Here is a 27,382-nt window from a genome sequence, read left to right on the forward strand (position 1 = left end):
ACACCACTGCATCTATTAGGATGCATAAAATAATGCATCTTAATAGTTTTTTACCAACAATAATAATGTCAAGTGTTGGTAAAAAACAAATTGAACTCTTATATGTTGCTGATGGGAATGCAGAATGGTACAACCACTCTAGAAAATTTTGGCCTTTCTTGTTACAACAAATTAAATATTCACTTATCCTACAACTCAATAACCCCTCTCCTAGGCATTTATCCTAAAGAAATGGAAATTTATGTTCACATTAAAATCTGCACAAAAATGTTTACAGTAACTATTCAAAATCACCAGAAACTAGAAACCCAAATGTACTTCAACAGGTAAATGAATGTACTACTCAGAAATAAAAAGGAATGAACTATCGATACACACAACAATATGAATAAATCTCAAAGGAATGATGCTGAAAAAAGCCAGTTTCAAAAAAAAAAAAAGCCAGTTTCCAAAGGCTGTTTACTGTATTGTTCCACTTAGATGACATTCTCAAAAAGAAAAAACTATAGTCATGAATAATAGATTAGCAACTTCAGAAGTTAGGTACAAGAGGAGGGTATGACTACAAAGGAATAGCACAAGGCAGTTTTCTGGATTATCTCCACACATGTGCTAAAACTCATAGAATGCATTCACCAAAAAGGCAATTTTAGTGCGTATTAATTTTAAAAATAAAATAAAAGGAACCTATGGCTTCAGGTTAAAATGATGGCTTGAACAGATGTTTTATCTACAATGCCTCTCAAGAATCAATTAAAATGGTTTATGCAGAAGGACAATGAGAAGAGAGCAAGTACATTCAGGTCAGGTTTTAACAAATGTTTTCAATATCAACAGTGAGTGGGTGTACAGTATATGGCTAAGCACAGAGGAGAAAACTGATACCTCACTCTCTGCCCAAATTACACCATGTGTATGCTCAACCTCTGGCAGAGATTCTACAGTAGAGCCCTGAAAATTACAGGTGCCTACAAAGGCTGGGATATCAGATGGAGATTAAAAGATGGTTGAAAGTCTTTAGAAGCTCCAATTCCTGTTCTCCAGCCAGCTCACTGCCCCTCTCTAAGCAGGCAGAAGGTAAGACATTTACTCTGGGGATGAGGCAGGGGTGGGGATGGCAGGTAAACCAGAGAAGTTCTTTACTTGTAAATACCAGATGTAGCTGAGTGGGGTAAGACATGGTACTGAATATATGAACAGATAGCCAACCAAAGATCACCATTTAAAGAAAATCTCTAACATGTAAGAAAAGACCAAAATAAGAAAGGGGGGGGGGGAAATCTGAGGAAACAGTGACAATGTGGAGGACATCAGGATGACATAAAAAAAATAATTCAGTAAGCTCATCAGAATCAAACAGATCTAACAAAATTTATTCCTGCTTCATCAAATATTTTTGGTCTTTCTATGTAGGACTTTCATGACCACTGACTTGTAAAGGCTCAACTGCAATAAACACATCCTCATCCCCCAAAAAACCAATGTAGATATCCTTGTTTCAAGCCCACAAACCTTCAGACTTGACTGTGGCACTATGTAGTCACTTTCCCCCACTCTTCCACATCCCCATACATGTCACAAAAATGAAATCAAATCATACTGAAATTAGATCAATAATACAATCAAAACTAAGAAGAAAAATTATTTTGTTGATTAAAAACAAAAGATTTCTCCAAGAGTGTACAGAGGATACATAGTTGTGGCACAAGTATTACACAATTACACTATGTTCTTGGGAGTAGACTTTCAATACTATTCTTTCAAGCAAGATGTTGTCTACCATGGTTTTATCACAATGGCATGCTGATCCAAAGGGAACATTATAAACTTTCCCCATTTTGAAAAACTAAAAACATCAAATATTCATATGTGGGATTTCAACTCTGAATACTGTTTTAGGATATGACAGCAATATTTAAGAGTTCATAAAAAGTTTTTCTACATTTTTTGGTTTTTTAATTTTTTATCATTTTCTGCCTTCAATAACAGTACATACATTATTATATTACTTTCAGATGTACACCCCAGTAATTAGACATTACATAACTTACTAAGTGATCATCTAAATAAAACTCATACCCATCTGACACCAGTACAGTTATAAGAATATTATTAACTACATCCTCTATGCTGTACTTTACAAACCCATGACTATTCTGTAACAACCAATTTGCACTTTTTAATCCCTTCACCTTTTCTACCTATCTTCCAACCCCCCTCCCATCTGGCAACCACCAAAAACATTCTCTGTATCTATGAGTCTGTATCTATTCTGCTTGTTCATTTATTTTGTTTTTTAGATTCACTTGTTGATGGAGATAATACTTTTTGCAATTTTATTGTTCGTATTTTTTTACTTTTTTCTTCTTCTTCTTAAAGAAGATCTTTTAACATTTCATATAATACTGATTTGGTGGTAGTTAACTCCTTCAGCTTTTTCTTGGTCAGGAAGCTCTTCATCTGTCCTTTAATTTTAAATGACAGCTTTGCTAGTTGCAGGTCCTTGCTTTTCATCACTTTGAATATTTCTTGCCAATCGCTTCTGGCCTACAAAGTTTCTTTAGAGAAATCAGCTAATGATCTTATAAGAACTCCTTTGTAGATAATTCTCTTCTTTTCTCTTGCTGCTTTTAAGATTCTCTCTTTGTCTTTAACCTTGCATATTTTATCTGTGATATATCTTGTTGTGGGCCTCTTTAGGTTCATCTTGTTTGGGACTCTCTGCAGTTCCCAGACTTATATGTTGATTTCCTTTACCAAGACAGGGAAGTTTTCTGTGATTATTTTTTCAAATAAGTTTTCAACTTCTTGCTCTCTCTCTTTTCCTGCCAGTACCCCCATGATTTGAATGTTGGTACACTTGAAGTTGTCCCAGAGGCTCCTTAAACTACGCTCATTTTTCTTTGTTTTTTTTCTTCCTGCTGTTTTCATTGGGTGTATTTTTCTCCCTTACATTCCAGAACACTGATTTTATTCTAGGCTTATCTACTTCATTTCTGATTGATCCTTTTTTATGCTGCTAAGTTCCTCACTAAGTGCATTAAACTTTCCTATAACCAGTGTTTTGAATTCTGTATCTAGTAGATTGCTTGTCTCCATTTTGTTTAGTTCCTTTTCTGATGTTTTGTTCTGTTCTTTCATTTGGGTCATGTTTCTTCGTCTCCTCATTTTGGCAACCTCCCTGTGTTTGTTCTATGTATTAGGTAGAGCTGCTATGTCTTGGTAAAGTAATGTAATGTAGTAGGTGTCCTGTAAGGTAACATGGAATAGCCTCTCCAATCACCCTGAGTGCTGGCACTTAGGTGCACCCCCAATGTGCTGTGTATACCCTCTTCTTGTCACTGAGCTGTGATTGCTGTTGGCACATCAACGGGAACGATTTACTCCCAGGCCAACCAGCTGCAAGGACTGGCTGCTACCACTGGCCACAGACCTCTGACCACTGTGGAGTATCAGCTATGCAGGGACCCAACCTACTGAACAGGACTTACTTCAGCAGGGTTCTGGTACCCATTGAGTTCACCCTTTGAGTCTGTTGCTTGTGGAGGTGGTTCGGTGGTGGTGTTTCGACATGGTCTGAAGCTGTCCACTGTGTGTGCTAGCCCTGGAGCCTCCTGAGAAATGCAGTTGAAGGTCACCCACCACCTGTGTTCTTCCTAGGGACACGTGGTGTAAGTAACAATGCAACCTGTAGATGGCTGTTACTTCTGCTGGACTTGGAGTTACCCAGCAGAGTCCAAGCTCTGAACCAAGGCCAGCTGCTGCTAGTCCCAGGCCTGGGGAAGCTTAACAAGAGGTATGGGGCTCACTGAGCCCAGATGCTACTTGTTTGAGAGATTTTAGGAAGATCTGAAGCATGAGCCAAGACAAGCCATTTGTATGAAAAAGCCACTATAAACAGGTTGTGTGGGCCCAAAAGTTGGGTGGAGCAGGGCCTCAGGGAATCATCACGGTAGGGCAAATAGTGTTAGCCAGGTTGATAGAGTCTCAGATATGGTGCCTGCCTGCTGGCTCTGTGGGGGAAGGGCTCATCGAAGGAACAATGGCCTCTGCCAGCACTTCTGTCTAGCAGAAAGCTGCCCCCAGCACTCACACTGATGCTGGACAATTCCTCCCTATATGTCTCTGGTGCTTTTCAACTAGTGCTGCAGTTCAGAAGGAATGAGTCCAAGTTAATCCATGCATGGGTCCTTTATGAGGACCTGGCACTCCAGAAGCCTGTGTCCCTCACCCTCAGTCCCTATTGGTTTTTACAGCCAATAATTATGGAGACTTCTCTTCCCAACACAGGGTCCTTAGGCTGGGATTCTGGGGTTGGACTGGGACTCCTCACTCCTTAGGAAGGACCTCTACAGCTGAGATATCCCTCCTAATTTTTATCCACCACATGTGGATATGGAACAAGCTCATTCCATATCTCCACTACCCCTACCCATCCTGATATGGTTTCTTTAATTCCCAAGTTGTATGACTTCCATTCAGCTCAATTTCAGCTAGTTATAAATGATGGTTGTTCTGTAGTTTAGTTTAGTTGTAATTTTGATGTGGTTGTGGGAAGAGGCAGGTACTCTATTTTCCTAAGCCACCATCTTGACCAGAAGTCATGAAAAGTTTTTTTAATAAAAATTATATAAAAAGGCTAAAAATGTATGTTTGCAGCTAAAAAGTGAATGCCAAAATAAAACTAAAATCTTCTGAGAGACCTAATGCTATCATACTAATGTAAGGGTTCATGTTTTGGGTATTCAATTTTAACTAAAAGACCAACACAGCCTATATTGTTCCAGTCTCTAAAAAGAACAGGATCTTTTCCGTTGTTCTGTCTCTCCTTTTTTAAAAAAGCTATTTTTGGCAATATAAATTGAATATTATAGTAAGGCTGGGGTTTCTATTACATATTCCTTCCATCATAATATTAGTAGAGGCATAATTTTCAATTAAGCAAATAAATACAAGTTCTATATCTAATCAACAGCGTCTCATGAAGAAAACTGAATTTCTAATACTTTGATAAAATGCAATTCAATTATTTATTCTTTACCCATATGTAATAAACCAGATGCTAAGTAGCAATGTAGGTAAAAGACTCTCTTTCTCTAAGAACTCAAACTATCTAAAGGACTAGTTGTTGTTTGTGTTCTAATTTCTAATTCATTGTGGACCAATAGTTTTTAAAGAAACAATTAAACTATATATCTGGTCTAGATGGCAGAGTACACAAATGCTGTGCTCACCTTCTCACATGACCATAATAAAATTACAACTAAATTATAAAAAAACCACCCTTGAGAACCATCTGAAGACCAGCTAAACAGATGCCCTATAACTAAGGATGTAAAGAAGAAGCCACATCCAGACTGGTAGGAGGGAGAGAAACGTGAAAAGGAACAAGACTTTCTTATGGTATGCCAGTAAGAATCAGGAAGGATATATTGGCTGCAGAGGTCCCTGCCCTGAGGAGCAAGGGATCCCAGACCCACACCAGAGCACCAGTTCTGGGAAGAGGAGTCCCCACAACACATGGTTGTGAAAATCTGTGGGCATTCCATTTGGATAAGGGCTGCTGTAGACTCAAGCATCCTATTAAACAGCCCAAGCACAGACTCACTTGCTACCAAACACTCACCCTATACCCCAGCAAAGAGACAAGTAGCTCCAAAAGTACCAGAGACATATGGGAAAGAACTGAATTTTCTGGCTTTGGGGCAAGGACTAGAGAAATAGCTGGACAGAGGTGCTAGTAGATGCCATTGTTTCTTTGTTCAGCCCTCCCACCACCTAGCATTCAGGCACAAGCAGGTGCCAAATCTGAGTTTCCACCAAGTTGGCTAACACTATTTGCCCCACCCAGGTGATTCCCTGAGAGGCAAGAAATCTACCTAATGCAAAGTTCAAAACACTGGTCAAATGATCCTCAACAAACTTAGGAGTAGAATAGGTTAACTCAGTGAGGTCTTACACACAGACAGAAACCACAAAAAAACAGTCAGAAATGAAGAATACAATAATTGAAATGAAGCATATATTAGATGGAATCAACAGCAGCTTAGAATAAGCAAAAGTACTGAATCAGCAATAAAAGACAAAGTAGCAAAAAAAATTGTAACAGTAAAAAGAAAAAAGAATTTTTTTAAAAATTGGGGTACTTTAAGGTAGCAAAAAACAACCAATTGGAACAGCAAAAAGAAAAAAAATTTAAGTGAGGTTACTTTAAGGGACCTCTGGGACAGCATCAAGCATAACAACACTTGAATCACAGGGGTACCATAAGGAGAAGAGAGAGCAAAGAATTGAGAAACTATTTGAAGAAATGATGATTGACAGCTTCCATAAACTGGCAAAGAAACTAGACAAACATGTCCAGGAAGCATTAAGAGACCCAAACTAGATTAATCCAAAGAGACCCATACAAAGACACATCATAATTAAAATGCCAAAGGTTAAAAGACAAACAGAGGATCTTAAAAGCAGTAAGAGAAAAGCAGTTAGTTATCTACAAAGGAGCTCCCATAAGACTCTCAGCTGATTTCTCAAGAGAAACTTTGCAGGCCAGGAGGGATTGACACAAATATTCAAACTGATGAAAAGCAAGGACCTAAAATGAACATTATTCTGCCCAGCAAAGCTATCATTTAGAATCAAAGGACATATAAAGGACTCCCTAAACAAGAAGAGCTACCATAGTTCTTTACAAAGAAATGTTAAAAAAGATTCCTTAAGAAGAAAAAATGATCAAAAATATGAATAATAAAATAGTAACAATTATGTACTTATCAATAATTAATTTTAATATAAATGGATAAAATGTTCCAACCAAAAGACGTAAAGCGGCTATATGGAGAAAGTACAAGACATATGTATGTGCTGCCTACAGGAGACACACTTCAGGTCAAAAGCAAAGAGATGGAACAAGGTATTTCATGCCAAATGGAAATTTTTTAAAGGTTGACATACCAATACTATATCAGACAAAATAGACTTTAAAACAAAGGCTACAGTGACACAAAGACAGACATTACATAATAAAGAGATCAATCCAAGAAGAGGATATGAGGTCTGTCTGGAAAAAGTCCAGCCATTGTTAATATAGTGAAAACAGTTCGTGTGACATTGATGTAACCTGGCATCCACAGAGAGTGGACTGGAATGCACATGAGTAAGCAATGACAACTTCAGGGTATTGTCAGTGGGGACAATAGATACCACTGAATGAATATGTATACTGTGTGGCTGTCACATTCAAAATGACTGAGCTACTAGAGCACAGGCGGCAAACACAAGGCCCACAGGCCAAATCCAGCCCTCCACCTTGTTTTACCTGGCCCCACAACTTGCTTCTACCCAGCAGCAGCACTGAGCTCCTTGCCCTTGGCTAAGGAGTAGTTACATTTATATAGTCCTAAAATGACATTAGGCCCTTTGAAGGCAACTGTGAGGCTGATGTGGCCCCCAGTGAAAATGACTTTGACACTCCTGTACTAGAGCAATGAATCTGCATCAATTTTGCATTTAGCTTTAACATTGCTCTGCAGAAATTATTTGGATGACTCTTAAGGTATTTGGGGATGATGCAATAAGTGCAGTGTAAATAAAAGTGTGGCACAAAAGCTTCAAAGATGGTCGAGAATTTGTTGAAAGTGATCCACATTTCAGAAGGCCTGCAACAAGCAGAATACCTGAGAATGTTGACTATGTACCAGCTGCAAACTCCAAAGATTTGCAGCTGACAGTGCGAGAACTAGAAGCTCATCTGGGGATTCCAAAAACTGCTGTGTCCTAGATTTTGACACAGGATATTGGCATGAAACATGTCCTGGTAAAATTCATTCCACAGCTTCTGCTACAAGAGTAGAAAGGACATGATGCTGCAGTTCCTAATGACTTAATTCAAACCACTACCAATGAACCAAATGTCCCCAAGAAGTTCATAACCAGAGATGAATCGTGGGACTACAGTTATGATCTGGGAATGAAGGTCCAGTTGACTCAAGGGAAGTCACCAGGTTGTCCATGCCCAAAGGTGTGGCAAAATCACAGCAAGATCAAGACCATGTTAACTGTAGTTTTTGATTGGGAAGGTGTTGTCCATCATGAGTATACCCCTCTAGGCCAAACAATAAAGAGTACTACCTCAATATTCTTGGTTGGTTGAAAGATAATATACAATGAAAACAGCCATAGCTATGGGCAACCAGTGATTGGCAGCTTCATCATGACAACATACCCATTCATACATCATGTCTCATGCAGGGATTTTTGAGAAACATCAAACCACCCAGGTGACTAAGCCCTGCTACAGCCCAGATTTGATGCCTGCAACTTCTAGCTTTTCCCAAAACTAAAATCACCTTTGAAAGGGAAGAGATTTTAGACCACCGATGAGATTCATTATATTATGAACTTTAGGGTGCACGGGTTCTTTTGAACTGATGTTTCAGGACCCTTAGGGTATAATCCAGGCAGTGGAATTGCCAGGGTCAAAAGGCAGTCCCATTTTTAGTTTTCTGAGGAAATTCCATACTGTTTTCCACAGTGGCTTCACCAGTCTGCACACCCACCAACAGTGCACTAGGGTTCCCTTTTCTCCACAACCCCTCCAACACTTGTTGTTTGTTGATTTGTTTGTGATGGCCATCCTTACCAGTGTGAAGTGGTATCTCATTGTGGTTTTAATCTGCATCTCCCTGATGGCTAGCAATACTGAGCATCTTTTCTTGTCTCTGGAGCCACTGTATGACCTCCTTGAAGAAGTGTCTGTTCAAGTCCATTGCCCATTTTTTTCCTTTTTTATTGATGTTCAATGTCTCCATTTTCCCACCACCACTCTCCCCCACCCTACCCATGCTCACCTCCCACCCTCAATCTCACCCCTCCTTGGCTCCATCCATGGGTCCCTCACTCATGTTCATTTACATCCCTATCCCTTCTTTCCCACATTATCTTCCTCTCCCCTGCCTTCTGGTTATTGTCAGTTTGTTGTCAATTTCAATGTCTCTGGCTATATTTTGCTTGCCAGTTGGTTTTGTTAATTAGGCTCCACTTATTGGTGAGATCATATGGTATTTGTCTTTGACCATTTGGATTACTTCACTTAGCATAATACTTTCCAGTTCAGTCCCTGTTGTCACGAAGGAGCTCTTTCTTTCTTTCTACTGCATAGTATTCCCTGGTGTAAATGTACCATAGTTTATTGATCCACTCATTTACTGATACTTTGCACATTGTTTAATTGGGTTGTTTGTCTTTCTGGAATGGAGTCCTGTGAGTTCTTTATGTATTTTGGAGATCAGACCCTGCTCCGAGGTATCATCTACACATATGTTTACCCATATAGTTGGTTGTCTTTTGATTTTAATGCTGTTTTCTTCAGCCATGCAGCTTTTTATTTTTATGAAGTCCCACTTGTTTATTCTTTCCTTGATGTCCCTTGCTCTAGGGGACATATCATAGAAAATATTGCTGTGTGGAATATCTGAGATTTTCCTATGTTCTCCTCTAGAAATTTTATGGTGTCACGACTTATATATGTCTTTTATCCACTTTGAATTTATTTTTGTGTATGGTGTAAGCTGGTGGTCAAGTTTCAGTTTTTTGCATGTAGCTATCCAGGTCTAGGTCTCCTAGAGCCACTTGCTGAAGAGGCTATTTTTACTCCATTGTATACTTCTGCCCCTTTTGTCAAATATTAATTGACTGTAGAGACTTGGGTTTATTTCTGGCCTCTCTATTCTATTCCATTGGTCTGTGTGTCTGTTTTTATGCTAGTACCATACTGTTCTGATTACAGTGGCCTTGTATTACAGTTTGATATCAGGTAGTGTGATCCCTCCTGCTTTGTTCTTCTTCCTCAAAATTGCTGCAGCTATTCAAGGTCATTTATGGTTCCCTATACATTTTTGAAATGTTTGTTCTACATCTGTGAAATATGCCATTGGTATTTTAATAGGGATTGTGTTGAATCTATAAATTGCTTTGGGTACTATGGAAATTTTGATGATGTTAATTCTTCTAATCCATGAACACAATATATGTTTCCATTTACTTGTGTCTTCCTTAATTTCTTTCTTCAGTGTTGTGTAGTTTTCTGAGTACAGGCCTTTTACCTCCTTGGTAAGGTTTATTCCTAAGTACTTTATTTGTTATGTTGCTATAGCAAATAGGATTTTTTTTCTTCATTTCTGATTCTGATCTTTCTTTCTTGGTACATAAAAATGCCTTTGATTTCTGAATAGTGACTTTGAACCCTTCTGTTTTGCCAAATTCACTTATTAGGTCCAGTAGTTTTTGGGTGGAGCCTATAGGGTTTTCTATGTACACTATCATGTCATCTGCAAACAATAACAGTTTTACTTCTTCCTTTCCAATTTGCATGCCTTTTATTTCTCTTTCTTGTCTGATTGCCATGGCTAGGACTTCCAATACTAGATTGAATAGAAGTGGTGAAAGTGGACACCCTTGTCTTCTTACTGATCTTAGTGGGAAAGCTTTTAGTTTTTGCCCATTGAGTTGACGCTGGCTGTAGGTCTCTCATATATCTTTATCATGTTGAGGAATATATCCTCTATTCCCACTTTGCTCAGTGTTTTTATCATAAATGGGTGCTGTACCTTATCAAATATTTTTTCCAGATCTATTGATATGATCATGTGATTTTTTTCTTTCCTTTAGTTCATGTGATGTATTACGTTTATTGATTTGTGAATACTGAACTATCATCCTTGCATCTCTGGGATGAACCCCACTTGATCACAGTGTATGATATTTTTAATGTATTGCTGAATCTGGTTTACCAATATTTTGTTGAGGATTTTGGCGTCTATGTTCATTAGCCATATTGGCTAGTAGTTCTCTTTCTTTGTTGTATCTTTATCTGGTTTTGGAATTAGGATGATGCTGGCTTCGTAAAAAGAGTTTGGGAGTCTTCTCTCTTCTTGAATTTTAGTCTGAGAAAGATAGGGGTTAGTTGTTCCTTAAGTGTTTTTTAAAATTCTTCTGTGAAACCATCTGGTCCAGGGCACTTGGGTGCTGAGAGTTTTTTGATTACTGCTTCTATTTCATTAGCTGTTACTAGTCTTTTCAGGCTTTCTGCTTCTTTGGCATTGTTTTGGAAGATTATATTTTTCTAGAAATTTGTCCATTTCACCTAGGTTTTCAAATTTCTTGACATATAGTTCTTCATAGCAATTTCTTACAATCCTTTGTATCTCTATGTTATTGCTTGTAATCTCTCCTGTTTCATTTCTAATTTTGTTTATTTGAGTCCTCTCTTTTTTCCTTGAGGAGTCTGCTTAAAGGCTTGTCGATCTTGTTTATCTTTTCAAAGAAACAGCTGCTGAATCTATTGATCCTTAGTATTGTTCTTTTAGTCTCTATGTCATTTAATTCTGCTCTGATCTTGGTTATTTCCTTCCTTCTACTCTCTCTGGGCCATCTTTGTTGTTGTTCCTCAAGTTGTTGTAGGCGTAGGGTTAGGTTGTTTATTTGAAATGTTTCTATTTTAGATAGGATTGTCTTGCTATGAACTTCACTCTCAAGACTGCTGTTGCTGTGTCCCATAAGTTTTGGACTATTGTGTGTTCATTTTCATTTGTTTTCAGAAACTTTTTGATTTCTTCCTTGACCTCTTATTGATCCATTTATTATTTAGTAGCATGCTATTCAATCTCCATGATTTTGAGTGTTTGGGGTTTTTTTCCTTGAGGTTGACTACCAGTTTTGGTTCCTTGTGGTTGGAGAAAATGCTTGATATGATTTCAGTTTTCTTGAATTTGTTTAGGCTAGTTTTGTGTTCTATCTTGTGGTCTATCTTTGAAAATCTTCCATGTGCATTTGAAAAAAATATGTACTTTGCTTCTTTGGGATGAATGGTTGTGTGTGTGTGTGTATATATATATATATATATATATATCTGTTAAGTGCATTTGATCTAGGGCCTTACTCAATGCCACAATATATTTGTTGATATCTTGTTTCAAAGATCTATACATTTTTGGCAGGGGGTGTTAAAATCCCCTTGTATAAGTGTTTACTGTCTACATCTTTTTTGGGCTCCTCCAAGACTTTCCTTATTTATTTGGGTGCTCCTATGTTGGGGGCTTATATGTTTACATCTTCTTGAAGAATTCTTTCCTTGAGTATTATGAAGTGTCCTTCATTGTCTCTTTTATGACTTTTGTTTTAAAGTCTATTTGATCTAAGTATTGCTACTCCCACTTTTTTTCCCCTGTCCATTTGCTTAGAATATTTTTTTCCCAACCCTTCACTTTCAGTCAGTGTAGGTCTTTTTTTCAGAGATGGGTCTCTTGTAGGTAGCATACGTGTGGGTCATGTTTTCTTATTCATTCTGCTACCCTATGTTCTTTGATTGGAGCATTTAATACATTAACATTTAAGGTTATTATTCATAGGTATTTATTCATTCCCCTCCTGCTTAGTATCTGTGTTCCTTTTTGTCTCACTCTTCTCTTTCTTCTTCTTATAGTAGTGCCCTTAGTACATCTTGTAGTGCTGGTTTGGTGGAGATGTATTCTTTTAGCCTTCTTTTGTCCAAGAAGCTCCTTATTTCACCTACCATTTTAATTGAGAGCCTTGCTGGATAGAGTAGTCTTGGTTGCAGGCCCTTGGTTTTCATTACTTGGAATATTCCTTGCAATTCTCTCCTGGATTGGAATGTTTCTGTTGAAAAATCTGCTGCTAGTTGGATCCCCTTTGTATGTTACTTCTTGTTTCTGCCTTGATGCTTTTAAGATTCTCTGTCTTTAACACTTGGCATTTTAATTATGATATGTCTTGGCATAGGCCTCTTTGGGTTAATCTTGTTTGGGACCTTCTGTGCTTCCTGAATTTGCATGGTTTTTGCCCTCTCCAGGTTCAGAAAGTTTTCTGTCATTATTTTTTCAAACAGGATTTTTATCCCTTGTTCCTTTTCTTCTCCTTCTGATATTCCTAAGATTCAAATGCATTTCATATTATCATGGAGTTCCCTTAAGCTATCTTCATATTTTTTTAGTCTTTTTTTGTGCAGCTGCTCTATCTGGGTGTTTCTTTCCACCTTGTCTTCCAGTGCCTCACTAATTCAGGTCTCTGTTTCATCCAGCCTACTTGTAACTCCTTCTTGTGTGTGTGTGTATGTGTGTTTTATTTAAGAAATTGTATTTTTCATTTCTTCCTAGTTTTTGTTTATAGTGTTTATAGTTTCTATAACCTTTTTCATACAGTTGTAGTTCTCACTCAGTTGCTTGTAATTGTCTGTGAGTTCCTTGAGCATCCTTATAACCATTATGTTGAATTCTATATCTGAAAGTTTGTTTACCTCCATTTCATTTAGCTCTTTTAGTGGGGAGTCTTCCATTCCTTTTGATTGCAGGTTCTTTTTTTGTCTTCCCATTTTAGGTGACTCTTTGATTATTTCTGTACTTCCTGATATTCTGCTTGCTAGCTGTCTTTGTACGGTGAACTTCTATGGTAGGAATTATGTGGGATTCGGTGGTGTCATCTCTTTGACCTCCTTGTCTGGATGGTCTAGGTTTGCGCTTTCTTCTGTTTGTGTGGGCTCTCTTGTTATACTTGGGTTTTTACCTGTTGGTGGTTCCTTTGTTGGTGAGTTCTCTCTTCCAGCAGATATATTGGTGTTCACAGCTCCCAGCTAATCTTGTGTGTGATCAGTGGCAGGGTGAAGGCAAAATGAATTAAGACAGCAGGAGAGTATTCAGTGGAATTTAATGTACCAACAAGTAGAGAAGAGATAAGAGATCCTTTAGATAAATATAGCATTAGTCATGATATTTCACCCAACTAGCCACTTTTTATAAAAGGTGGAAAAGAGATAAGACTCTTGGTAGAGGGGAGAAGGATTGTGAGCTGACTCCAGAAAACAGAGCACTTGTGCAAAGCTACATGGTGAGATCGAGTGAGGGTAAGAGGTAGAAACTAGGCATAATGTGTGAGAGAACAGAGTTAACCACAACAGTAATAAAGCTCCAGAAGAGAGTGAAATGGGCTAAGATCAGGGAGCAGTGTTGTGTAGTATTTACAATTATATGGAACAATAATTATTGACAATAATACTGGGACAACAATAATATGAAAAGAAATATATGATCTGAATAACAGAAATAGAAAGTACACGACCAAGAGTAATGTGTTATTGGAACAGGAATGACATGAAAGAAGGAAAATTAAAATACAATATGAAAAAGAAAACCAGGCTAATAATGTAATTAAAGAAACAAAATGAAGAAAACTAAACAGAAAGAAGAGAAATAAAAAATACTAATAAAAGTAAAAATAATGAAACAAATAATAATAATACTGATAAACAATAAATGCAAGTTCTCTGCAATAGCAAAGTAAAATTTTTCTTAGTTTTTCAGTTGTTGGGGTTAGCCTTGTGGTCCCTCTCTGCATCTGTCTCTGGACCTTTCACAGCTCCAGGTCTTATTGGCTCACTTGGGAAAAAACAAAAGGTGGGGAAGGGGGGAAAAGCCTCCTGCTGACTTTAAACTGGCCAAACAAGTTCTGCTAGTCTTCCTGAATGCCACAGGCAGAGCAGGGCTGGGCTTTGCTTTTTCTCCTTTCCTGTGGTTTTGTGAGGATGCAGGCCAGGTCTGGGCCACAATCTTCACAGTTGCCTAGCCTCTAGCCCAGGTCCTCCATGTGCTGCTGGACCCTCACTGTCCATCAATACCTGGCTGGTGCCTTTCATCCACCATCTGTGCTACCCATGGGTGCACTGATTAGGGGCAACTCTCACACCACCTTCTCCTCTTTGCTCGCCTGGGTGCTGTGCACCCTCAAAGTCTCTTCAGGGCTGCTCAGCTCCCACACCAAACCAAGTTTCTCTGGGGACTCCCAACTCCCTAGGCCCTACTGCACAGTCTGAATAGTCTATGCGACACAGCACTCCTTCCTCTCCTCTAGCCAGCTACCACAGGAGCCTGCCACCCTGCAAGCCAGCTGCTGTGCAAGCCTGCTGCCGCACAATCCTGATGCTATATGAGCCAGCTGCTGTGTGAGAGTTCCTTAACCAGCAGCTGAGAGCTTTTTTTGAGTAAAATCCACTTGTTTAAGCCCATCATTCTTACCACACAGCCCAACTTTCTAACCAAACTGGAGGCTATCCAGGTCAGGGTCAGACACGGCCCAACACTTCTCCCTCCTCCAGATGTCACCCATCTCCCCATTTTCTCTGGTAATGACCCAGCCAGTGTCCACAGTCCCAATGGATGAACATTGCCACTGTGTGTCTCCCACTGAATCTTTATTCCCCCCAGTGACTTCAGGCATCCAGGTCTCTGCTAGTGCCATGCTGTCTTCCCTTCTTTGGTAGACGAGGAAGCTGTTGATCTGGTTCTCCTCCAAGGATCCTGTGGCCACCACCAACCACAGCGGCAGGTGCCAGGCCAGGGACTGCAGCAGCCTTGGCCCTGTACAGGTCCCAGAGACCTTACCGTCCCAAAACAATCTCCCTGATCTCTTTTTTTCAATGCCCTCCACAGTTCTGGCCTCCAAACTTCAAACAAGCTGGGATCCCATTGGCTGTTCACTCTGTTCCTCAGAAGATCAGCTAGGTGTTCCACAACATGATGTCATTTCTATTCAACATAGTATTGGAAGCCTAGCCACAGTAATCACACAAGGAAAACAAATAAAAGGCATCCAAATTGGAAAGTAGGAAGTAAAACTGTCATTATTTGCAATAACATACTATATGTATAGAACCCTAAAAAAACACAAAATTACTAGAATAAATAAATTCAGTAAAGCAGCAGGATACAAAATAAATATTCAAAAATTGACTGTACTTTTATACACCAATAATGAACTATCAGAAAGAGAAACAAAGAAGGCAATCCCATTTGCAATTGAATCAAAAAATTAAAATATAAACTTTATAGGAATAAATCTAACGTAAGAGATAAAAGACCTGTACTTGGAAAATTATAAGCTACTGAAGAAAGAAACTGAGAATGATACAAATATGAGGAAGTACACACCACACTCTTGGATTGGAAGAGTTAACATCATTAAAATGTCCATACTACACAAAGCAATCCATAGATTCAATGAAATTTCTATCAAAATACCAATGGTGTATTTCACAGAACTAGAACAAATAATCCAAAAGTTTAAATGGAACTATAAAGACCCCAAATAGCCAAAACAATTTTGAGAAAGAACAAAGTTGGCAGTATCGTGTTACGTGGTATCAAAATATACTACATGAATATAGTCATCAAAACAGCATGGTCCTGGTGTAAAAACAAACACATAGACCAATGGAGTAGAATAGATAACCCAGGAATAAACCCAGGCCTATATGGCCAATTAATCTAAGACAAACAAGGCAAGAATATACAATGGGATAAAAACAGTCTCTTCAATAAATAGTGTTAGGAAAACGGGACAGATGCATGTAAAAAACAAAACAAAACACAAAAAAAACTACACCACTTTCTTACACTGGATACAAGAATAAGCTCAAATAGACTGAAGATTTAAATGTAAGAAATGAAAGTATAAAACTCCTAGAAGAAACCATAAGCAATAAACTCTCTGACACAGTTCTTAGTAATATTTTTTTAATATGTCTCCTCAGGCAAAGGAAACAAAAACAAATAAACAAATGGGATTACATCAGTCTTTGCAAAGGAAACTATCAATAAAACAAAAAGAGAACCAACTAAAGAGGAGAAGATATTCACCGATGGTAGTTAACATCCAAAATATTTAAGGAATTTACACAACTTAACACCAAAAAGAGAAACAATCTAATTTAAAAACTGGCAGAGAACCCAAATAGACATTTCTCCAAAGAGGACATACGGATAAGTGAAAAGATGCTCCATGTCACTACCATCAGAAAAATGCAAATTAAAACTAAAATGAGATATCGCCTCACACCTGTCAGAATGGCTATCCTCAATAAACCAACAACCAGTGTTGGCAAGGACTTAGAGATTGCAAATTGGTATGGCACGATGGAAAACGGTATGGAGTAATAGCCAGAAAATTAAAAAACCAAACCACCATAAGATCCAGAAATACCACTTCTGGGTATTTATGCAAAGCAACCCTAAACACTATTTTGAAAATATAAATTAATTCCTATATTCATTGTAGCATTACTTAGAATTGCCAAGATATGGATGAAACCCAAGTGCCCATCAATAGATGAGTGGATAAAAAGCTGTGGGGGGTGTGTGTGTGTTTGATACACATACATACACAGTGGAATATTACTCAGCCATAAAAAGGAACAAACTCTTACCGTTTGCAACAGCACTGATGAACCTAGGTGGTTTTATGCAAGTAAGTCAGACAGAAAAGCCAAATGCCACATGATTTCACTCATATGTGGAATCTAATGAACAAACTGAACTCACAAGGAAAATAGACACAGACTCACAGACAGAGAGCAGGATGACAGTGAGGAGGAGCAGGGAGGTTAGAGATGGAGGGATCAAGCAAAAAGGAAAAAGGGCTCATGGACACGGACCACAGTGTGATTTTGGGGGGGTCACGTAAGGGGAGGGGAGGTACTGGAAAAAAATACAGCAAAAAAATTTTTAATTACAAAGTAAAATAAATGAACTAAGAAAACAGAAACAAACTTATAGGCATGGAGAACAAAATGATGGTTGCCACATGGGAGGGGACTTGGGAGGATGGGTAAAAAGGTGACAGGATTAAGAACTACAAATTAGTAGTTAAAAAATAGTCAGAGGGCTATAAAGTACAACACAGGGAATGTAGTCAATAATATTGCAATAACTGTGTACAATGTCAGGTGAGTTCTAGACTTAATCAAGGGGATCACTTCAGAAGTTACATAAATGTCTAAACACTAGCTGTACACCTGAGAGTAAGAAAATACTGAATGTGAACTGTAGTTGAGGGTTGTTGGGGTTTTTTTTTTCATTTTTTAAAGACAATTAAAACAACTCTCTAGGGGGAGTATAAAATAAAATCCCAAATGTTTTATTAAGGTCAATAATCATACAATTAGTCTGTAGAACTGCTACACAATTTTCTCAATCTTCATTTTTTTATCTCCACCCCAGCAACCCAGGAACCACACGTGAGGAAGCACGACTGTGAAATCCTACTGCAGTTTGAGAGGCACTGCTTTAAACTCCTTAATCTAAGATAGTGCTTCCTCCTTTGAGGCAGGGACTTTCTGTAGTTTATTTACTCACAAATCTTTCCAGATACCTTCCCTCCACCCCAATTTAGAATCTGAGCCAACCATTCTGCTTCCCTGCTGCTCGCAGCAACCTTGATTCATCCTTGACATTCTTACCTCACGTGTAAAAAACTAATAATTTGCTCAAAATAATATAGCAACTGTGAAACTTTGTATCTTCTAACATTTTCTGTCTCCTTTTTGTTCCAAATACTTCAATTCTTTTTCTTTTAATCATTGCTTACAACAAATGTACTTTGTGTCTAGAATTACAAGGGAAACTGTTAAAAGTATCATTGGGTTGCGATATAAAGACTTTTCCAAAGACGCGGAGCACACACGCGCTGAAGGGCAGTGTTGGCTTTTCACCTGTCCCTTCTGGTTGGTGCTGGGATGGGGTAGTGGGTGGGCTGGCAGGGTTCCTGCACATGTAGTCAGAGAAGGGGCCAAGGAGCTGCTGGAGTCCCAGCCCATCCTGGGTGCCAAACCAGAACGCCAATCGCTGGCCCGTCAACACAAAGGCTTCAATAGTCATTGGGCTAGACCTGCTCCTGGGTGACTGCTGTGGTTGAAAAGCACTTCTAACAGGGTTAGAAGGGTGGGAACCAAGCAAATGGGGAGTTCCGGGTCCCGGGAATGGTTTAGGTAACAAACGGCTCCTGCCCTGACACTGCCAACACAAAAGAATGTTTGTATTGGAAAGATGAGTAAATAAGAACACCAAATCTGATCAACATTATTTTTAGTACGTTCGTAATTGTGTAGAAATCTGCACTTTGTTAAATTGGGAACCGAAGAGTACCTGTCTGTTGGCTGCTTTATTAAGGATTTACTAACAATAACAACTGAGGACTTGGTAGGTTTCTGAAACAAGAAAAAGATTTTTTCTTTACACATTCTCGAAAGTCGAAAGGAGAAAAGTAATGGCAATCTAGTCTTCAAAAGTTGTCCATAACTCCCATATCCACGGAAATCGGAAGCTCATGTGAGGAACCAGCACTTTGAGAAGTACTTAATAATGATAACTGAACAACGCACAATAAAGTTAAATTCTATCAAGATCTGAAAAATTAAAAATGCAAATGAAGACAAGGCTGGAGATCTATCAAGGAAGTGCAGGAAAAAACAAGTCACAAACATCCTTTGTCTGGATAGTGGTGCCTGCCTTGCCCTGCCTTGCCCTGCCCTGCGAACCCCGAAATCACTGTAGTCCCACCCAGGAAAGGCGGGAGAGAGGAACGCCCAGGTGACTGGAGTAACAGTACGAGGCCCTCAGCCCGGGCGCGCCGCCGCGTCAGCCCGGCCCAGGACTGCAACAATCCGGCCGCTCCCAGCGCCGCTCAGCGCCGCTCAGCACCGAGAGCCCGCGCGCGCTGCAGGTTGTTTCGCAGCTAGAGGACACGGGCCCGCCCGCTCGCCTTCCGAGACCCTAACCACAGCCCCTCCTCCAAGGCCCCCCCCCCCCCCCCCCCCCCGCCCCGTCACCTTCTGGGCGCTGGAGCCGCGGATCCTCGCCGCGCGGTCATAGACGTGGCAGCGGATCACCGAGCTGCCCACGTCCAGCCCCAGCACGAAGCCTGCGTCCGAGCCTGGCGAGCTCTGCTCCGGACGCCACTGTTCCGAGAAAGTGGACAGCCCAGGCATCCCGATCCCGTAAGCCTCTCGCTGCAGCAGTCTACCTAGCAGGCACGTTGAAAACACCAGCACTTCCAGACTGCGGGAGCCCAGCTAAGCCACCGCCCCGGCCCGCCCCCTCCCAGAGCTACCGGAGGCGGTCCCACCCAATTCGCCGCTGGCCCCGCCCCAACGGCGTGACGTCACTGTGCGCTGTGAGCTTTTCCTGACGGGGGCTCGGGAGAGGTGGCTTTGTGGGGCGGGCCCGCAGCCCCTGGAGGCGAACTGGAGTCTGACGGGGCGAGGTAAGCACTGTACCCAACCGGCATTGCAAAGGCCGACGGTTTTACCGTTGACCTGGCCCATGATTTTAATTGTCTTCCCCTAAATTCCCTGAGGCAGTGCCTGCGTGTCTCTTAACCTTAGTTGCGTTTATGAATGTCAAGACAAAGTGATACGAAGAGAAGTTCAAAATCGACTCCCAAGACTTCTCTCCCCAGAAAAACTAGTAAAAATGTACACATATACTACACAACAATTAATACTTGCTAAATGAAATAACACACGAGTGAGGCCTTCCCAGCCCTCTGATGGGAAGAAGAGACCCCCTACTAAAGCAGCTTCCACCATCAAGCTCCAACCCAGTGGCTGCTTTTTCAAGAAACTGAAAGCTGCTTTATTAAATATATATATTTAATATATATTATATATAAAATATATATAATGCTATTACAGTTGTCTCATGTTTCCCCTCTTTATTCCCCTTTGCCCTGCACCCCCTTCCCACCCACACACCCCCCTTAGTTCATGTCCATGGGTCATACATACAAGTTCTTTGGCTTCTACATTTCCTATACTATTCTTAACCTCCCCCTGTCTATTTTGTACCCACTATTTATGCTTCTTATTCCCTGTGCCCTTTCCCCTACCCTCCTCCTTCCACGACCTGCTGATACTTTCACTGCTTGCCAGAGGGCATGGGCTCTTACAGGCATGTAAATGTAGGCAGGAAGAAGGCCTGTGGAAATTTCAAGATTCCCGCGGCTCCCGTTCTGAAGGCTGGAGCCCAAGGGCCTTCCCAGGGGGTGATCCAGCTCTCAGGGAAAGGTCCTTGATTTGCAGGTAGTAGGGTACTGTTAATGCTTGCTTAGCCACCTTTCTACCACCAGCAGCACTGCAAAACACCAGTGCCTGAAATAGACTAATATCCTTCTTTTTGAAAATTACAAAACTGCTATGGATATGTGTTTTTTGTTTTTGTTTTCTTGTTTTTGCAAAAACATTTAACAGTGCAGAGTGGTATATTAATTAAATAGTAAAGGATATTCTTTTTTTTTACAGGATGTTTATTAAAGCTGGAAACAGTGAACAAGGAAGAACTTAGGACAGAAGAAGCAATTGCAGAAAGACTAGGCTAGACTGTTTTGGCTCAAAGGGAAGCCAGAGGAAAGGGGGCCTTGGTTACAGGTGCAGGGGCTTAACCCCTGAGGAGTTGCCACAGCCCATTGCTCCCCTGGTTGCAAGTCTCATGGGTTTAGGAGATGAGAGCCTATGTGGAAGAAAAGAGAGAAGGGAAAGGCACAGGCATACTCCCCAGATGGAGAGCACTTGGATATTCATTTTTGACCAGATTGTCAGGTTAACCAACTTGCTTTCAGCCAGTTTTACAAAATGGAGTTATTTGGTCATATTACTTGAATCTTGGAACATATACCTGGAAGAGTACATTTTTTTTCTCTTTATATCTTGTACTCATTAAACAGTACCCATATGTTTCAAATAGCTTTAAGATTGTCTTCACCGGTGGTGACCATTTTGTTAAGTCATATATATGTAATCTCCAGTATTGTAATTTGGAATAAATGACTAATGGATTGTGCACTGCTAAGAGTCCTTCTAAGAAACAGAACCAATAGCACAGGAAGGAAGAGACTGAGATTTATTTTAAGTAATTAGCTCAAATGCTTGTGAGGGCTGGCAAGTCCCAGGGCAAGCCGGAAGGCTAGCAATTCAGGTAAGATCTGATGTAACAGTCTTGAGTCAGACTTTCTTAGGGAAACAAGCTGAAAATTCAGGCAGGGTTCTGATGTTGCTATCTTAAGTATTCTTATTTCTCTGGGAAACCTCCATTTTTGCTCATGAGACTTTCAACTGATTGGGTGAGGCCCACCAACATTATGAAGGGTAATTTGCTTTACTCAATGTTTATTGATTTAAATGTTAATCACATTTTTAAAAAAATACCTCACAGCAACTAGGGTGGTGTTTGACCAAATAACTGAGCATCCACACAGTGCTCCCACTTGCTTAGTCAAGTTGACACATAAAATTAACCATTGCAGGTCCCCTTTTACAACACAAAAAGCTGTTTTGTATTCCCTTGTTTTTAATGTTTAGCCAATTTTCTTTTAAGTGATCATTCTTGGGCTTCTGGAACCCTGACACTCCTTTTGTAATCATTTTTATAAATTACTAACCCAAGAAAGAAAGGTTCCTTGCGATTAATTGGGCCCAACTTCATAACCAGAGTCTAGCAGCCACTATTTAGAGAGGCCTCTCACACACACTGCACTTCAGGAGAAAGTGGCAGAATGAGCTGCCAGCCTCTTGCTCTGTATTCCTGCAGTATGAGTCAACTCTTATAAAGAAGCTCCTGGTATTGTATTTTGACCAATGGGACTGAGACCTCCTAATCTAATTGGAGCTGCACAGCTCTGTCTTTAATGACCAATCAGCTGTTTCATAACAACGAATCAGAACAGTGCAATTTGGACCACTCAGACTGTGCAGATTTGGAGTCATCATTTTGCCTGAAATTGGCAGGAATTTTTGTCTATATAAGTCAGCCTTCCCTTTGTCTGGTAGAGCATGTTCTCAGTTTCTACCAATAGCTGTTTCTCTGGTTTGTGTTACAGACTTTCACTGGAGCTGTTTCACTCAAATGAAGTTTCTCCCTTCACCGCCCCACAAACTGGGGACTCCTAGTGGCAATGGATTGGTAGCAGCGAACTTTTGATTACAAAATTCAAGTATGTTGAATAGTATCAAAGAATCATAGAATGTGAAAACAAGGACCTTAGCAACCACTTAGTTCAGTGTTTTAAAATGTTTCCAATCTTGAACAATTTTGAGACCTTGATAATGCTGTCTTCCTGAGAAGATGTTCATATGCACAAAATTTGGCATGTATTTTCAGGTGTGGGGTGTAGGATAAACCAAATTCAAAGATCTCAGATTTAAAATCCAGAGCTGATTTCCCTAGCCTAGGCAGACAGTTGTCTAGGAGATGGCTAGAGAAGCAAAGGATACTGTGTTTCTTCCATGTTCACTGGTACGTACTATGCACAGTCTCACCCTGCTCTGCCCTCAGATAAAGGAGTGAGCCCTTGTGGGCCACATGACACAAGGCTCAGGAACTCTGAAGGTCCTGTTGCCAGTGGATCTGTAAGTTGTTCCTGACTCAGAGGACACTGCCACTCTGAGGTCCATCACCTGGTAGCCTGGGTTTTATCTGGCTTGGCTGCTGCTTCTCCTCAGATTCCAAGCTTGACCTCAGGGATGGCCACTGAGGCTGTTCTCCCAGGCTCTTTCACTCCCACTCTCACTCCTGTCACTTACTCCTCATACAGCAGGCCCAGGACCAGGACTCATTTGCCAGCCTCCCACCTTCTGAAGAAACATGGGTAGTACAGTCCCTCAGGCTAGATCAAAAAGTATGTAAGGGCCATCATTCCCTTCACACCCTAAAGGGAAATGAATGGTGCTTCAGGCCTGAGCCCAGGGACCTTGATGCCTTCCTACCTCTAAAAATACAGGTCATTACCACTCCCACCTACAGCAACCACTGCCCTGGTTTGCCCTGAGGGATTTTTTGAAGCACCGGACTTTTGGTGCTAAAACCAGATCATTCATCCTCACTACTTATAGACTCTTGGGGAACACAAGTGACTTCTTTTGGGATATTGGCTATATCATGTTTTGATGTCAGCCACTCTTTTAGACAGTGAGCTCCTTGATGACAGAGATGGGGCCTCAGTATTCTTTTTTCCTCCAAGACACACAAACTAGCTGCTCAGTGACTACTCTGAATGAACAAGTACATGAATATGTATCTGACTTACCTTCTGCCTGACTTGGCCACAAGACACAGAGAGGGCAGTGAGCCCTTCCTATTCTTGCACTAACCTGGGCTTATCATATGACCACGAAGGCAGGCCTTCCAGGGTGTGAGAGAGGTTGGTAGTGCGCTGGCTGCACTAAGTCTGGAATCGGCAATACCAGAACTGACCCTTGGACCCCCATGCCGTCTCCTTTCTCCTAGCTGTTGTTTATGAGTCCATTGTAATTTGGATTGGGCTCCTGCCTCAGTTTCCTGATCTTACCTCCACTCCTGACTGTGTCTTGAGCTCTAGCCCGAACACCACTGTGGGTCAGAGGTGGACATATCGTGAAGTTCCTGAAGCTTGTGCTGCATTTCCCTCACTTGCCTGGGCCCTGCTAAAGCCCTGAGAAGAGCCCTAGCAAACTCAGAATCCTGTGCTTTATCGAATTTGGAAAAGTGAATTACTTTTTATCTTTTTTCTTAAAATGGGTCCCCCAAATTGCACAAGCTTCACATCTCATAGAAGCACAATCCTCCCACCTTCGTATAGTCCTCAGAAATTTCTTCTTCCTTAAGGCCGCACTCCCTCTTGTGGTGGTCCGAAATGCTGCCATGCACCCATTCTGAGTACTACCCACTCCAACTCACCACTCTGAACCCCTGAATACTGACATGGGCTGGGATCGGGTCTGGCCTCCCTACACAACTCTGAGCAAGTTATAGCTTAAAAGCATTGTCTTCCCTCCTTGGGCCAGCTTAAGAACAAGCTTCTGCCCTTTCTCTACCAGTGTTCCCTGAGGTCCTTGTCTGCACTTGTTATTGGGCTCATTCACTCCCCGAAGCAGTCAAACTACAAGGAGTCAGAACCAAGAACTTCAAAGTCTCGGGCCTGATGTCCATCAAGGTCTGAAAATGAAAGAGGACTTTGAGTCAGACCAAAACCAAGGGAAGGATTGAAATGGAAAGGTAGAATAACTATATGACAAAACCCAGACTAGAAGTTACTTTATAACTCAAACAAATAAAAACTTAGTTGCATGCTTCCTGGCAAATAAAGCATAAAGAAAGAGAAAGAAGGAAGTTGTGTAACTGTGGTGCCAGTCACAACAATATGTACAGTCCTGTGTGTCCTCTCACTTTATTCTGTCCAGAACCCAATGAGGGTTCCTTTGTTGTCACAGCAGGGAGTAACAGCTCCCTCAAGGTTGCCATAGCTAGTACACAATGGAAGTGGTAATCTTCCCCTCTACATTGATTTTGCAGAGCTCCTGAAACATCAGCTTTATCCTGTCACTTGACAACTCTGTACAAACCCCACAGCATGGCTGCCAGCATATGTGTGAGGTTGCTTCCAGCCCTAGCAAAGAGGGACTGAGTAGGTACATGGCCTGTCTAAACATTACCAGAAACGGTGGTCTCTTCCTGGCTGAGCTTCTGGGAGTCTTAGAGAGGTTACCATCTACTCTAAGGAAAACTGGACTCACATCTGCTACACCTGCCCAGGTTCCTGCCCATCTCCATGCTCTTAAACGGTATCTGATAGTGTCAGAAAAGGAGCAGGCTCATTCCTTCAACTCTTAAATTCACCCCTCCTAAAGTGTATTAAGTAACAGGGAATCTTTTCATTGACTCACTTCTCTGTAAACATAGTGGGAGGGAAAGCAGCCATGTAATGTACAGGTTTGTGAACCTGACTGTTACATTTGTAAATACCAAGAGGCTGAACAGTTCTAAAAAGAGGTTGTTGCTTAGGGGAAGCATTCTGCTCCCCTTTCTCATTTCAGTAATCCTGTTTCACTCATGGTGACTTGCAAATGAGTGAGTTCTAGGAAATGAGAGTTAAACCACATTAGAGAATGGCTGAAAATATTTTTTAATTCATGGATATAAATTAAACCTTGTTTTTGGATGAAAATTTTAGAATTCTTGCATAAGGCAATTAAAAATCCAAAGTAGGACTTTCGGCCAAGATGGAGGCGTAGGTAGACACACTGTGCCTCCTGGCACAACCAAAATAAGGACAACAATTTAGAAACTAAATAACAACCAAAACTGACAGAAAATTGAACTGTATGCAAGTCTGACAACCAAGGACTTAAAATAGACACATTCTTCCAGACCGGTAGGTGGAGTGGAGTCAGGAGGCCTGGGCAGAGAGGGGTTGCAGCAAAAAAACTGGTGGTACCAGTCACGCAAGGCAGCAGCTGACAAATCCTGGGCACAGGGTGGCAATAGGCAGACCCAGCAAGGCAGCAATTGTGCAGCAAGGCACTGCATGCAAGGCGGCTGGCTGATGGGGCAGTCCCACATTCGTGCACAAATAAACCAGGTGAAACTGGGGAGATGGACAGGCTGTGCAACCCAGGGTCCCAGCGCCCGGAAATAAAACCTCAAAACACCTATTGGAAACACCTGTGGGGGTTGAGGTGCAGGGAGAGAGTATCAGCCTCACAGGAGAGTTCATTGGAGAGACCCTCAGGGTCCTAGAATTGAAACAAGCCCACCCAGATGGGAATCAGCACCAAAAATGCCCAGTTTGCATGGGGGAAGTGACAGAAGGAAATCCCACAGATAGTGGAGCAGGCGCCATTGTTCCCTCTCGGACCCCACCCCCACATACAGCATCACAACCCAGCCCCTGGGTTGCCCCACCCTGGTGAACACCAAAGGCTCCTCCCTTCATACATAACATGCACGACAAGACAAAAAAAAAAAAAATGGCCCAAATGAAAGAACAAATCAAAGCTCCAGAAATAATACAACTAAGTGACAGATAGCTAACCTATCAGATGCACAGTTCAAAGCACTGGTGATCAGGATGCTCACAGAATTTGGTTGAATTTGGTTGCAAATTAGATGAAAAAAATGAAGGCTACACTAAGTTAAATGAAGGAAAATGCACAGGGAACCAATAGTAATGGAAAGAAAACTGAGACTCAAATCAATGGAGTGGACTAGAAGGAAGAAAGAAAGAATCAAACAGAAAAGAATGAAGAAACAAGAATTCCTAAAAATGAGGAGAGGCTTAGGAAACTCCAGGGCATCTTTAAAAGTTTCAACATCCAAATTATAGGAGTACCAGAAGGGGAAGAGGAAGAGCAAGAAATTGAAAACTTATTTGAACAAATAATAAAGGAGAACTCCCCCAATCTGGCAAAGAAAATAGATGTCCAGGAAGTCCAGGAAACTCAGAGAGTCCCAAAAAAGTTGGATCCTAGGAAGAACACACCAAGGCACATCATAATTACATTACCCAAGATGAAAGAGAAGGAGAGAATCCTAGAAGCAGCAAGAGATAAGGAGACTGTCACCTACAAAGGAGTTCCCTTACAACTATCAGCTGATTTCCCAAAAGAGACCTTGTAGGCAAGAAGGGGATGGAAAGAAGTATTCCAAGTCATGAAAGGCAAGGACCTCCATCCAAGATTGCTCTATCCAGCAAAGCTATCATTTAGAATGGAAGGTCAGATAAAGTGCTTCTC

At 40.8% G+C, this 27,382-nt stretch overlaps 1 protein-coding gene across 3 annotated transcripts in view; it reads right to left on the bottom strand.

Annotated features, from left to right (window-relative positions):
* The window catches only part of GK5 (glycerol kinase 5), a 101,725-nt gene extending 81,800 nt beyond the window's left edge, over positions 1-19,925 (bottom strand). The window contains exon 1 of one of the 3 annotated variants that reach the window (XM_036018320.1): positions 19,670-19,924. In XM_036018320.1, coding sequence (XP_035874213.1) covers positions 19,670-19,828 — 159 coding nt within the window. In that variant the 5' untranslated portion in view covers positions 19,829-19,924. Of the gene's footprint in view, positions 1-19,669 lie in introns of all 3 variants that reach the window. The other 2 variants (XM_028502815.2, XM_036018319.1) reach the window with 2 other exon arrangements.
* Between the last annotated feature and the right edge of the window lie 7,457 nt (positions 19,926-27,382).

The sequence above is a fragment of the Phyllostomus discolor genome, chromosome 2 (assembly GCF_004126475.2).
Source record: "Phyllostomus discolor isolate MPI-MPIP mPhyDis1 chromosome 2, mPhyDis1.pri.v3, whole genome shotgun sequence".
Lineage (NCBI taxonomy): Eukaryota > Metazoa > Chordata > Mammalia > Chiroptera > Phyllostomidae > Phyllostomus > Phyllostomus discolor.